This window comes from Peromyscus maniculatus, chromosome 10, assembly GCF_049852395.1.
Source record: "Peromyscus maniculatus bairdii isolate BWxNUB_F1_BW_parent chromosome 10, HU_Pman_BW_mat_3.1, whole genome shotgun sequence".
In the NCBI taxonomy this organism is placed as follows: domain Eukaryota; kingdom Metazoa; phylum Chordata; class Mammalia; order Rodentia; family Cricetidae; genus Peromyscus; species Peromyscus maniculatus.
This window is the reverse complement of record NC_134861.1, coordinates 44,704,948-44,719,603: the sequence shown is the minus strand read 5'-3', so window position 1 is coordinate 44,719,603 and position 14,656 is coordinate 44,704,948. Positions and strand designations below refer to the sequence as shown.

Here is a 14,656-nt window from a genome sequence, read left to right as displayed (position 1 = left end):
TGTGACAACTATAGGTGGAGGGAATTAAATTAGTGTAGAAAAATAAATATCTCTTTAAATATCTAGTATGTGGCTTAGCAGAAGAATGCTTGCCTAGCGATCATTAATCCCTGGATTAAATTTCCAGCCCTATATCATACCAAAGTGTTCATACCTTACACATACAGAGAGATAAAGCTAGCTAGCTAGCTAGATAATATAGAAAGAGAAGAGTTGACTCAAGTTAGAAATGAAAATTTTACCTATAGATAAAAGAACAGCTCCATGAAAACAAAACTGTGAGTAGAGTCACTACAATGTTAGGAGATTGTTTTTAGGGCTAGGATTATTTGGGTTTGAGTATAGAGCTTCTGTGCTGAAGCACAGTTCAAGACAGGAAGTCTTTGTCACAGGCAGAACATCATAACTAGTCATAATGTCTACATTGACCAGATATTATAACACTCTGAAAACTCCATATTCTTGTAGACTTCAGAATTAGAGCTATTTTCTGCTTTGTTCATATAGTTTTGTTTTAGTATCTTTAACAAATACAACATGAGATTAAATAAGAAGATTTTGAACCTGGTCATCAGGAGGTGAAATCAGTAAATCATGGAAAAATATCTAGTATCTAGTATCTTTGTTAAAATTATCTAATAAGACTATAGCCTGGAGGTCAAAATCAATTAGGAGGCTATTGTATAGTTCATAGGTAACAAAGTATGCTCACCCACAGTGGAGACATAAGAAATCTGAAGGAATGTTCTATTTCATTGAACAACAAGACAACCATGCTATCCATATTAGATTTTGTTTTATGGGTTGGTAAATTTGTGTTCAAAATCAATCATCTTTTCCTGTATTTTGTTTGCTTTATTTTGTTCTGTATTCAAGGCATTTTTGAAGATACACTGCATGTATTACACAGTCATGGAAGAAAATACATTATTGAAGAAAAGTTGCTTCATGCACAGTGGGGACCAAGATATGCAAAAATGGAAAGAGTTTTGATGGTTGGTTACCTAACCACAGTTGTTGGGACAGTCAGTATTCTGATGCTTTGGGAGTGAGAGGTAAAAAGACCAAGACTGCAGGACCATGGACAGTACCCAAGTTCTAAGAGTGGCACCTGCCCATCCTGTCCCCTGGCTCCACCCCTCTCTTTTTCACCAACAGATTTCATATTCTGTGTGTGTCATTCAGGACTTTAGGCATCATGCATCTGAGGTATGACTCTCATGAAACTCATCGCTTGCTATCATTTGCTTTAACCGCTATAACTTCAGGTAGCTTCGAAGGTTCTATTGAATTCCTTTGAATTTTTTACATAAGAATAAGAAAGACCATTCCCATGAATGGAGAAATGGTTTCAAAGTATTTCTAGCTTCAGGCCTACAAAAAGCCACTAGGAGAGAGCTGGATCTAAGCACTAGTTTTCATTTGATAGTGAAAGGATTTAATTTTTAAGAAAAATTAGAAACAAAGTCACCTTGCTAGCTGACTAAAAGGACATTTTGTAATTAGGACTTATGACAGAGGTAACAGAATCTCTTGCACTAAAGGGGAACTCACACATTTTTCCCTTTTAGGGTTATGCATTTGTTCTATAGTATGTGGCAAACTCTTGATCATGTATCAGCATGGATTATGTAAAGAACGATGAACAGACATCAGAAAATAAATTCAAACCAGATAAAGGTACAATCTATGAAATGTGTTAGGCTCCCTATGTATCTCACATAAAGTTGAATACAGTTCCATTTCATGGGTTGAAGTGGATTGATTGGAAAGAATAAAATTAAATAACACAAAATAGGACATAAAAAAGAAATGTGACTGCAATCCAGTAAATAATACAATTCCTAAATAATGTATGTGGATTTGCAACAACAGATTAATTCTCTTTCTTGTTTGTCAAATTTCCTTATTGTTAATAAACAATGCATCACAGATTGGGTTGTTTTTCCCCAAAATGTCATGGTCATGCATATTTATTATCTAAATGATACTATAAATTCCTTTAAGAAAACCATGCTGAATCATTCTGTAAATTATACATTTGTCTATAGATTAATGCACATGAAATTTTATTAATATTTTTTTCGTTGCCTATAAAAATAGCTCATTTTCCCCCAAGGAAAGCTGTTATTTGGCAACAATGATTATTTTTTTCTTAGAAAAAGAGAATAAAATTCATAAAATTCATAGCTGTGGGGTAATTGGAATTGGAAAGGCACAAGCAAACAGGAAGAAAATATAGATGGGAGAATGTAGGATGACAATCGCAGAGTACATCTTGAAGATAAATAACAGAAAAGAGGAAGAAAGAAGCAGATGTGCAGTCTCCTTTACACAGTACCTAAATTAGTTCTTACAGGCATTCAATTATTTTCAATATTTATTCCCATACCCATAAAGCGAGTAAAGCAACTAATATGAGTTTTGTGATAAGAATGATTACAACTTGTTTTATTCCTAAGTTTTTGTTTTGATACTTCGTTCTTCTTAAGTTTCAGGGCAAATAGAATCGGGGATTTTTTTTCCTTATAAAATAGAGGATGCTCAAGACACATCTGTACTCATAAAGCACATGCTGCAAAAGAAAACTGACAAGTTTCAAAATTAAGACCAGACTAAATATGAATATTCTCTAAGAGGTCTGAGCTTAAATGGAAATACCTAAGCAGGTGCTTGAAAAAAAATACAATATATGCTGCAAGGTTTTCTTTTAAGATTTGATTAAGAGGCCACAAAGCTTCACCACTTCAGCATTAATCTGTTAATTATATATATATATATATATATATAGATATAGATATATAGATATAGATATATATAGATATAGATATATAGATATAGATATATAGATATATGAAGACTCTAAGAAAAACTTCTGTAAGCATTGGTTACCTTTATGAAGAATCATCCTTTGGTAATAACAGGGTATCAATAGTTCATAGTTTGTGACTTTAACACCACATATGAAAATCTCACAAATACTGCTGCTGGAAGCAGTTAGAAATGCAATTATTTTGTTGATATTGTAACACAATTTTGTTTTCCTAATATCTGGCTGTTGAAAATGTTAAGAAATTGATTCAAGTTGTGGCTGACATGGGTGCGGTCCTGGGTAGAAAGAGGTTATAGAATGAAATACAAACAGTATTTTAATCCAGCTATGAAATAAAGAAAGACAGCAAAAAAGTTACTGTTAGTTCTCCCCGGAGATGCTTAAGACCAAGATGAACGTTCATCTGTCTGAGATAGTTTAAGTAGGGCTTGCCTGGAGGAAAGGAAATAAAATGTAGTAATTTGCAACATTTCCACAGCATGAATTTTATATTGTCAGGATGCTGCCCAGGGCAAGTTTAGCCAGACCTCAAGAGTAAACCAAGTGCTGTCACCAGAAATCTTGTAGCAATGGGAACTGCTTTGCATCAGGCTCGGAAGCGGCAGATCTGAAAATTTTGCTAGACTAGGGCAGGGTGCTACTGTAGAGAGCTTTCCCGGATGCGGGGTCTTGGCTCTGCTCTGCACTTAGGCGTGCTGTCCTAGCTCCTTTTTCGCTTGTAACCTGTGGATAATTGTGCAGCTGTGATTGGGACACCATGAAAGACAAGCAGCTTAGGAGTGAACACACAGGCACAATAAAGATGACAAAATACTGTTCTCTTCTGTCCCCGTGAGTACTAATATCACCATCAATGGTATGCTTCTGATTCATTGATGGCTGTTACTAGTAGTTTAATAATAATGTAAATTGAATTTTATACTTAAAAAATAGAAGATATATTGCTTACCTGACCCATGAAATGAGAATGATTTTTGAAAATACGGTTTGAAATATCTTTTAACTCTGAAGTCTCTTTTAGCTATTTAAACCAATTAAACAGTCTTACACATTACAAAGTTCAATCTTGCCCTCTTTCCTTTTCTAAGAGTTCATGGAAGATGACGAGAATGGGAGGTTTTGTGGGTTTTTTGTTTGTTTGTTTGTTTTCTTTGTATTATATTTAGTGTTACCATTCAGGTCTATACTGTCTCTTACGCTTCCTTTCCTCCATGGAAACATGTTTCCAAAGCTTACTCTATGTGGATGCTGTCAGTCAGCACCTCCCACATGTGCATCCCTTGTGTCTCATCATTGTTTTACTTCATTAAAAAAAGAAAATCACATTTCATCTCTTGCACACACAAAATACACAAACCGAAAGTGCATTTCATTTTGGTTTTGATACCAAGTTTTTTCTCAATTTACTCCTACCTACTATTCACCAACACATAATATAAGATAATAACTTAAATTTCTCCCTACATTCTTTCCTGAATTTTCTTCCAGAGCTCTCTGACAACTTATTCTTTAAGTTGTTCCTTCCTCAATTCCTATAATATGCAACCTCCTATTTATAAGTCATTGTTTGTTGTATGTTCATTTAATGTTTTCATGTATATTTTCTTCTTTTCAATTTGAAATTCCATGTCTAATTGACTCAAAATAAAATAATCATATATATATTAAAATAATCTATTAACTAAATTCTAATCTAATCTCATATTCTACTAGCCTGTCTCCTTTGTAAGCCATTTATTCATGGAAAACTTTTATAAGTTATTCACTGAATAATTTATAATGAAACATAATGCTATAGTTTCAGAGCAACTTACTGGTTTAAACAGTCTTTCATATCTCATTTGCCTAATAACCACAACAAACCCCAAAATCTGTTATTCATTTTATGGAATTAAATATGAAGGGTCAAGAGGAATTGGATGATTGCTTATGTGTGCAAATCTAAAATATTGGAAAACTGTCTCAGGCTGTAATCCTAACCTCACTGTACAGCATATGTAACAATCTTTGAATTTGAGGAGACTCGTGAGTGTATGTGGGGGAGGTTTAAAATGCCCGTTTCACATGGCAGCTGCCCTTCTCTCTCACTTTCCACTTGATTTCTGAATTTGTCTTCTAGTTAAATGAAGAAAACATGTTTTAAAAAAATCCCTTGTGATGGATCAGTATTCCTAAATAGAGACTTACACATAGGAAAAGACAATCAGCTGACTTAAATTCTTTGACTATCTGAAGAATAGTTAAATGCACTTGCATTAAGTGCTTAATGATAGTACCGTTGTGAGGTTACAAGTGATATTCTGCAGGGTGGCCAGTTGTAGCCATTGCAACTTGAGTGGGTACAACCCAAGGAATTCTTAAGTAATAGCATATTCACAAATAATACACTGAGACAGATTGGATCCCCTATGTTAGCAGGCCGGCTTAAGTGTTCTTAAAGTCCCAGCTAGTAAAGATAGAAAGAAAGCAGAAGAAATCCTTTTTGTCTAAGTGCACGTAAAAAATCACCGCAGTCACGATGTTAATGGCTTTGTCTATTTATAACCACAAAGCTGTACTTTTCTGCCATTACTCGTGCACTCAGAAAGCACAGATTCCGGATCAAGAAAAACACATTTCTACTGTGGAGAGGTAAAGGCCAAATCCATGGCTTTATCAACACTTGTCTTCTTTGACAAGGGACAACATCTGTCTCACTTTCACTACTAGAGAAAAATGGTACTGAAGTCTCCCATGAAGAATTCTGAATATAAGTTAATTCTTGAAAAATGGCCTGCCCTGTTTATGACTAGCTAAGAAATATTGGATTGTAAGAGTTAATCTTGGCACACAGGGGCTCTTCACTCCTACATTCCAAGGGATTGCAATAGCTAAGGAAAACATTTTAGCCCCCAACATGTGAAGTAAATTGAAAAGTCATTTTAAAGGACTAGTGGTATTTTGAAATTGATAAAGATATATATTGACAATAATAGGTTTACCATTGAAAAGTTATATCTCACTGGTAGCTTAAGAGCTATGGGCACTTAAACACTGTGTAAGAAACTAGATTAAAGATTTATCAAGAAAAATAAAAAAAATGTTTTTCCTTTTCTTTTTTCTTCTTATTAAGGTTGGTTATTCATATAGTCCTCCAAAGATATGAGGGAAAAGATGTGAAAAAAAATACACGTAAATGGAAAAGGTGAATTTATCATTTTTACACTTCTAACATCTAAAAACTCCAGAAAAAAGCTGCAGCTCTAAGCCATCTTTATCTTTAGCTGGAATATATTATCTATTTCCAAAGGAAAATAAAACTGTTTATATGCTGCACTTTCTGTATACCCTGACAGAAACTGCAAAGAGAGCAAGAGCGAACTCGGGAAAAGGTGAGAAAAACACATGATCATACCATTTCATTTTCCTGAAAATTGTAAAGCACTAATCAAAGTATTTTGAATTAATTTTATAATGATTCGAGTTGCCAAACATCTTTACAAACAGCAAAATTTTATGTTGCTACTGAAAGATCTTAAAAATAAGAAGAAAGTTACATCAGTATTTACTTTTCTGTTAATTTAAGTAATGTAAACCTGACCAAAACAAAACAAAACAAAACAAACAAACAAAAAAAACAACAACAAAAAACCAGATGATTATAAGGAACTATAAATTAAGGTGTATTATATACTCACAAATTTTTAATGTCAACTGCCCCACGGAAAGCTTTCCTTGGAATTGCTTGAATTTGATTTTCACTGAGATCACTAAAAACAACAAAAGAAAGGAAGATATGTTATAAAAACATATTTTCGCTTAGTTTAATCGAAGTGATAAGTAATAGAAAAGATTACTCCACCAAAACACCCTCCCCACAGAAAGGGACAAAACAGTTTAATACAAAGCAAGTAACTATACAAATAATTTGCAATTCTCATGTACGTTAAAGTTTGGAATATGTATTTTGTTTTTTTTTTCTTTAATCTATATTCTATCATAAAATATGGCATTTTTATTTAAAATTGACATAATTTTGCAAAATAAAATATAAAATATTTCATTGAGACAAGTAGTAGATTTTTCATAAATAAATTTCAGGAGACTTTGAAGCTTTAGAACTTAACATTGGCTCAAAATCACTGTTGTAACTTAGCTTCCTAGAAAAGGATGATGATACTCAGACCACATAGTTAAGCTTCCACAGCAACTTCAGTATTATTAAAAAGGGAACCTGAAAGCACTCATCCAACAATAAAGTAAAGTTTCTTCATGGAATATTAATAGTAGGCTGATTTGAAGCCTCCCCTAAATCTATTATAATCACAAACATAGAGAGTCTATATTTACATCTTAATTTAATTAAGAAATACATTTTAATCAAGGGGGAAAAAGCACTCTCAGTTGAGATGAAGAGTTTGAGAGAAAAAAAAAACACTCATTGTAAAAATAGATCATTATTTTTCCTTCCAAGAGTTCAGAGTCAATTCTAAGACAATTCTCAGAGCTCAGATAGTATTACTAGCCTTATCACACAAAGTACAAATACATACAAAAAATGATGTGCCCCTGGAAATGGAAAATTGTCTTCTAGGTTTTATTCACATGAATATACAGCAAGAAGTTGAAATATCAGGCAAACTATTAAAATACCAATGACGCTCTTCAAATTCTAAGGTAACCCATTCTCACGAAGAAAGGTGAAGCTACTGACCACGGATACACAGCAGATGACGAGCTCAGCCGTTTTCCACCGGGTGGATACACAGTGAGCAGGTTGATCCAAGCTCCCCCTCTCAAAGCTGCTTGTGAGCAGAGCTCATAATTTACATGCTTATAGCCACACCAGAGAGAAGAGGACACAACTGGCTGATACAGAGATTTAGTATGTGGTCCTGACCTCATTATTGCCGAGTTTTAGACAAATGAGATTTGAGTTTATATCTCAATATGCTTAATGTTCAACAGAAAAATGTTTGCTAAGCAATATGTAAAGAGAGAAATGTTAGTTACTTCATGATAGAAAGTCTTCAGCAAAAAATACAAAGATGAAGAAGGAAAAGGAAAACAAGAAAAATCTCATATTTGACTTCAAAGAGTAAATTTACTCATCTGTGCTTATGCAGGAAGCACATCCTGAAGCAATGTAGTTTATTGTTGCTTTCAATCATTTCAGTACATCCTTAAGAGCAATAACATTCCATTTCCTTAAAAAGCTGATTTCTCCCCCTTGCCATTGATTTGGACGGGCTTCTTTCCGTCCTTTCAAAATGACATCAAGTTTAGATTATTTAGCAATATATATTCTTAAAGTCTTGATGGCAGAAGACTTGTTCAGAGGAGGGCACAGAACAGAGATATTTCTGAGGAAGAAAAACCACAAAGTAGCAAGTGATGAGGAGGAAAAACAGATGGAATTCAAGGAAATACGAAACCTATCATGCTTGCTGAAAATGGTTGTTTTTATCCTGCTGCCCCTGCCTGATTCACTTTTTCTAATCATTCCCCTTTCCACTTCTCAAGCAAGGAATACTTCTGAGAGCATTTAAGCAATGATGGCAAAAATATTTACTCCAGTTCTTGAGTTTTCTCTAGCCTCTGTAGCCTTCTAATCCCTATAACAAGGGCCCATTCCTTCTCTGTTAATCTTGGTTCTGCCGCAGTTCCAGCCCTTCGGTAAGACTTGACTACCTTCAGAGGGATGGGAATGGTAAAGCCTTAGGTGGTTCAAATAAACATAGCTGTGACACTCTGTAGTTTAGGAGGAACCTCACTCCTCACTTTTATTGATTACTCATGACAGATTCCTAGATCATAGAATAGCTTCCTTTAGCTAATAGTCACCAATCTTTCTTTTCCCTAAGCCTATGAATGACTAAGTGGCTCAAAGCTCGATATTCCCCTAAGGTTGATGGCTGAGTGTAGCTGTTCCCCTGGATAGATAGTTCCTGAGCACGGAATGGAATCTAAGCATGAGTACCCTGTCCACTCTGTCAGGCAGCTTTAATTATAGATCCCAGGTTCCTGGTGAAGAATGGGCCTTGTTCACCTGGAAAGAAAGAACCTGACATAAGCAATAGTTGATGCTTCAAAAGGAATGCATCATCCCATGCTCTAATCACCATAACCATCTTATAAAGCAGGTATTATTTCAGTTTTGTAGGAGAGGCGAATTTTGTAGGAGGGATGCTTTGAAAATATTATCAGTACTACATGATAAAACTAATTGTTAAACACATAAGACATGCAGATAAACACTGAGCCCAGACTTGTGAACGTCTAACAGTGATTACTAAATCTGCTTTGAATGTGCTCTTCCTGCATTTATGAACTTAGGAAAGGCTTCCTTAACTCATCCAAGGCTTTGCCTTATGTCATTGGTACAGTGATGAATTAGACTACATATTAGCAATAGTTCATATTTCTTACATATAACTAAGTGTGGTTTTCAGTCAAGTTTATTCACTTGCTATTCACTATATGTGGATTTTCAGGTAGTGTGTTAGCGGTTAATGAATTGAGTGAAGTTACTGTCCTGTTTCCAGAAAATTTAAAAATCAAGTAAAGAAGATGAGGTATATGTAATAGCTACATATGAAAGTGCCATAGAAGTGTTGGTTGCACACATACTGCCATTATTCTCCTTAGAAACCAGCTATTTGACCTTATTGTATTTGCTCTATTCCTTGAAGATCAAGGAAGGCACAGGGAGGCATCCCTAGTTGCAGTCTATTGCTCTATGAGGTGTGTAGAACAAGCACGGTGAGTCAGAACTACTGAGTGAGTAGGATGGAGCTACCACGGGAGGAAATCTGTAATTATATCACCAGGCAATAGAGTGTAAAAATCTGTTTGAGTGCAGATAAATGACTTGATTGGACTTGATTTTTAGGAAGATTAATCTGGAAATTGAATTTCAAAGCGGGCAGGGATAATGGGGAGAGACGTGCCAGGCAGTGTCTCCAAGATTCAGCTAGTGTCCAGTGCACGAGGTATTATTTAGAGGAGAACATTAGGCTATAGAATTTGAAGGTGGTTCCAACTGGAAAGTATTTGATGTCAACTAAGGTGACTATCATCTCAGCAGAATTTCAAATCTCGTGAATTTTCTGGGCAGCATGGTGACAAAACTGTAAACCAAGAAAGACAAGTGTGCTACTGCTATGCCAGGCCCTGGGGAATTGAGACAAGGTGATCAATCAGTTTGGAGATTACTAAAGTCCTCAGTCCTGATGTGAAATTTCTTGGAAAATTTTAGAAATACTGAAATTGACTTCTTTTCAATTCTAAGTGTATTAATGACTTGCTTTCACCTATACATGTGCACCATAGGCATCCCTGCTGCCCAGAGAGGCCAGAAGAGGAGGATGGGTCCATAAAACAGGGGTCACGGGTGGTTGTGAGCCGCTGTGTGGGTGCTGGGAACCAAACCTGAGTCCTCTGTAAGAGCAGCCAGTATTCCTAATTTCGGAGTCATCTTTTTAGTTCTGAAAATACTGACATTTTTGAAAGACAAGGTGATTCATTTTCCTGAAATTGACTGTGAGGTGCAAAGAGCTGCCAAGACTATTCTCTGCAGAATCCAGTCTCCATGAGGGGAGGGTAATATGATTCCAGCAGGTCGAACCTTACATGCTTTGCATGTGCATTATTGAAAAGACCCCTAAAGAAGTACACCCCAAAAGGGAGTCACATGGCCAATCACAAAACCCTGGATTTCTCATTTCAACCCCATCCTTCCACGATGTTCAGTCCTACCCCAAACACGCCTGCAGTGCCTGCCTTCAAGCCCCCCTTCCTCCTCCCCTACTCTCCTGACCACCATTAAGACATCAGTGGATGGCCAGCCATCCCCATTTTTTAAATGATTCAAACTCCTCTCCTTGTTTTGATTCATGACCAATTTTAAGACACCCCTAACCCTAAATAATTGTTATATCAAAAAATGAAATTACATTAAACTACATCCCCCTGACGTCCTTCTGATCTCAGTTAAGGGGGCACTATCCTCACAGAGGCTCAGACCTTTGGGTATGTTATATATGCCATGCCAAACTATTACCAAACCTTCACCGAGCTCAAAGTTTTTCCAGAATCTGTTATCCTGACCTCCTCTGGTACAGACTAGCTTAATAGCCTGTAGCTAAATAAATTATGGCTGCTACCTCTGCCTTCCTAGGATTTCTCCTTCTTAGATACAAACTCCAAAGTATCTCGATCCAGTACAAAGAAACGCTCAAAGCATCACAAAGATATATAAGTCTCACCAAAGAGATTATTTGCCACGTGCTTTTGATGTCTCTTTTCACTCTCCCCTACTCCTTTCCAGATAGATTGGCCTCTTCGGGGTTTCTTAGCAACTTCAGGTGATGATTTAGTTCAGAGTATTCCTGCTGTGCCTCTATGCGTGTCTCAATCCTTGACACACCAAGCTTGTGCCTTTAACTCACCCTTTAGCCTTTACTTGTGCTTTGACTCTCCAGCAACTTGGAATACACAGCAAACAATACTCCAGTGAGCATGTGAATCATACAGGTCTTTTTTCTTCTAATTTCTGACACATATTGGTGCTAGTGATTCTTACTCTTAATCAAGTATCATAGGATTTTACACTCTCTTGGTGATATTTGTGAGAGTCTCCTGATATCTAAGTGTGAAAAAGTATATTCCTCAGGATGTATTAAATGAGTAATTGTCAATACTAACATCAACACCGTTCACAGCTAGTCAATACTTTGGGTATACTTAATTATGTCTATAAACTCATCAGGATGTAATCCCGGGTAAACTGAGGTTTACAAAGTCTATACAACTAACCTGTAGTCATTTTGCTGGATTTCAGTAGAGACCCGATTTGTACTTGACTCAGTTAATCCCCACCCCCAAAGAGGTGTCCCTAGTAGTCAGATATTGTCTGGCATTATTCTTTAGTGCCTTGAACAGTGGTTTCAAGGTGTGGACCAAGGACCATTCAAAAGAATTCACTATGGTGCTTCTCTTAAAAATGAAACAAACAAGCAGCAATAACAATAAAAACCCAGACCCCGCTGGGCAGTGGTGGCATGCGCCTTTAATCCCAGCACTTGGTAGGCAGAGGCCAGTGAGTTCAAGGCCAGCCTGGAATACAGAGTGAGTTCCATGAAAGGCACAAAGCTACACAGAGAAATCTTGTCTCAAAAAACCAACCAAACAAACAAACAAAAACCCACACCCTGAGCTTTAAGCCAATTATATTAGATAGAATCTGTAGCATAGAGATCCAAACATCTGTCTTCATAAATGTGCCAGCTAACTATTATGACCAAGGCCCTTGGAACCCATGTTAGCATCCTACTGAAATATATTTAGCAAATAGTGTCTCTAAGGGTCTTGTTAATTTGGGATTATATGTATGGTATTTGTATATATGCATATATTCAGAGGCATAAATATCAACAGGAAAACAAAAGTGAGTGAAACCATTAAGTAAAGTCAAATATGTATATCATATTCTGGACAAAGGAACATAAGATAAGAAAGGCCACTTAGTGGTTATTAACATATACCTACAATTTATATACTTGAAATTTATAATATTTAAGAGTATAGTTAACTGGGATTTAATACACTATCATGGCTGTGCAAAATTACTACCATCCACATGCAAAATTTTAGAGGCCACTCTTTTTTAAGATTTATTTTTGTTTGTTTTAATTATATGTATGTGTTTGAGTATGTGCATTTGAGTCCCAGTTCCTTTAGAGGCTAGAAGTCCCTGGAACTGAAGTTACAAGCAGTCGTGAGCTGCTTGTTGTGAGTCCTGAGAACTGATCTCCGGTTCCCTAGAAGGGCTCTATCCACTCTTAAACACTGACTCATCTCTTCAGCTCCAACAGACCACTTTAAAAACATTTTTACTACCATAAAATTCTTACGGCCATGATATCAACTTTAAATAATGAAACATTCAAAGTATAAAAACTTTCTACTCTTTCTCTACAAAATTATCTCCCAGAGCCGTCAAGTATAGGAGATTAAAATTAGTGCCTAAGACAAAGACAAAATGCACTTCTTGTGTGCTTCTTAGAGAAGAGGAACTGACATGGTGACCCATGCTTATAGAATAACCCTGTTTTCTTGCCACATTTGGGCACTTGCAGATCCCCAGTGGTCTGAAAATATCTGAGTTTTAGGGAAGTTATAAAATGCAGTATCCTCAGGCAGGTTTCTCACAGAAATCATGGCTCTACTGTTTAGAAACTACATGACTACATGATATTGGTTAAGGTATTAAAGTACTTCGATTCCTGATTTACGTCCACAAAGAAATCCACTGAACCCTGTTGTATCATGATTCCCATGAAAAAGGATTAATTCTAAATATTAAATGTAAACATGTCAAGTTCCCCACCCAGTCTCCACATGTGAAGACACTTGTAAGTCTTAAGGTTGGCCTCTGTGCTGGTGACCTAAAATGTTAGTCCTCTAGCATGTGGGCTCTTAATTCCTACCATGATTACTCTCAGAAAGTTCAGATTATCGTTGTTCATAGAGGGGGAGTGATCCTTTAGCAATCAGAGTACTGATGGAGAAAAACACCTAAAATGTCTCAAAATAATAATAATGAAAGCACACTTTCATGCTTTTTGGCAGATTTAGGATGGTATATTTTAGTTAAAAACATTTGCTGTGGATTTTAAGTTTATATCTACATCCCTAGGATATACAAGGAACCAGTTTTCATTCATTTTCTCTTCTAGTGCTCTGTGAGGATTTCCCTCTGCTAGAAGGCTCCCATGCTGTGCTTCATTGGTTATTCTTCTTCTCTTACAAACTTTTTCTCTGACCTGGCCTAATGCTGGCATAGGCCTCTTCATTTGCAATCAGGTTCCTTATAATAATATGTAACTAAAATCTGTCATATTACAATTGCTGGCTCACTTGACACTTTCTATAAAAAGTGAGCAAAAACTAGTATCACACTCACTGGCATTTACGTTCTCAAGTAGATTCCTTATTTAAAAGCTACTTGATATCTTCTGTAGAGGAAACCAAATAAATATGTCATTTTCTACTCTTCCAAAATAAAATTAAAATGTACTTGGTCTTTTGTCCCTTAACATATGGGGAAGATATTCTTATCATGATTCAAACATCTTTAATGAGATCATCAACAAGATGATACTGAATTAAAATGATTACATCAGTACAAGTACTTTGTATTATAAATGAAAAATTGTCTTCACTGCTTTTACTCAGCCTAAGCTATAAGAAGTTTCACTCACAGACAATGCACATTAAAATACTTTAATTCTCTCAGAACTAGGGTCAGGGAGTGCACTTTACACACACATACACACAGGAAGAATGAAGGGATTTTCATCATGACATACATATGTAAAGAAATGTAGTGTGTGTGTGTGTGTGTGTGTGTGTGTGTGTGTGTGTGTGTCCTTGCACTTGTGCGCACATGCATATTCCTCAATGCAACCTGATGACTCTATATAATGTTACTTGTATGTATGTTTTCAGGGATGACCTTTGTTATTGGATAACCAATTGATACTGATAGGCCCTTTCCTCCGGAAGACTATTTCTCCTTCTCTTAGATATCTTTAAAAGTTCTTCAACAGATTTGTGTTCACTCAAATACAACTTGAATTAAGGCTTCATATATAAAACAGCAAAACATGGCATAAAAAATGGTCCTCAACCAAAAAAAAAAACTTAAGTAGAATTCAGCAATGTTATTTAGATATTATTTACACATCAAAAATTACACACAAAAATACATATAGTATATTTTTACTATGTATAGTATAAATGAATGGAAATATGTGTGTGCATGTGCATGCGTGTGTGTAT

General features: G+C 35.9%; 1 protein-coding gene across 2 annotated transcripts in view; it reads right to left on the bottom strand.

Moving 5' to 3' along the window:
* The window catches only part of Slit2 (slit guidance ligand 2), a 338,894-nt gene that overhangs the window by 132,763 nt on the left and 191,475 nt on the right, over window positions 1-14,656 (bottom strand). For both annotated transcript variants that reach the window (XM_006976103.4, XM_006976104.4), the window contains exon 5: window positions 6,511-6,582. In XM_006976103.4, the coding sequence (XP_006976165.1) occupies window positions 6,511-6,582 (72 nt within the window). The remainder of the gene's footprint in view (window positions 1-6,510; window positions 6,583-14,656) is intronic.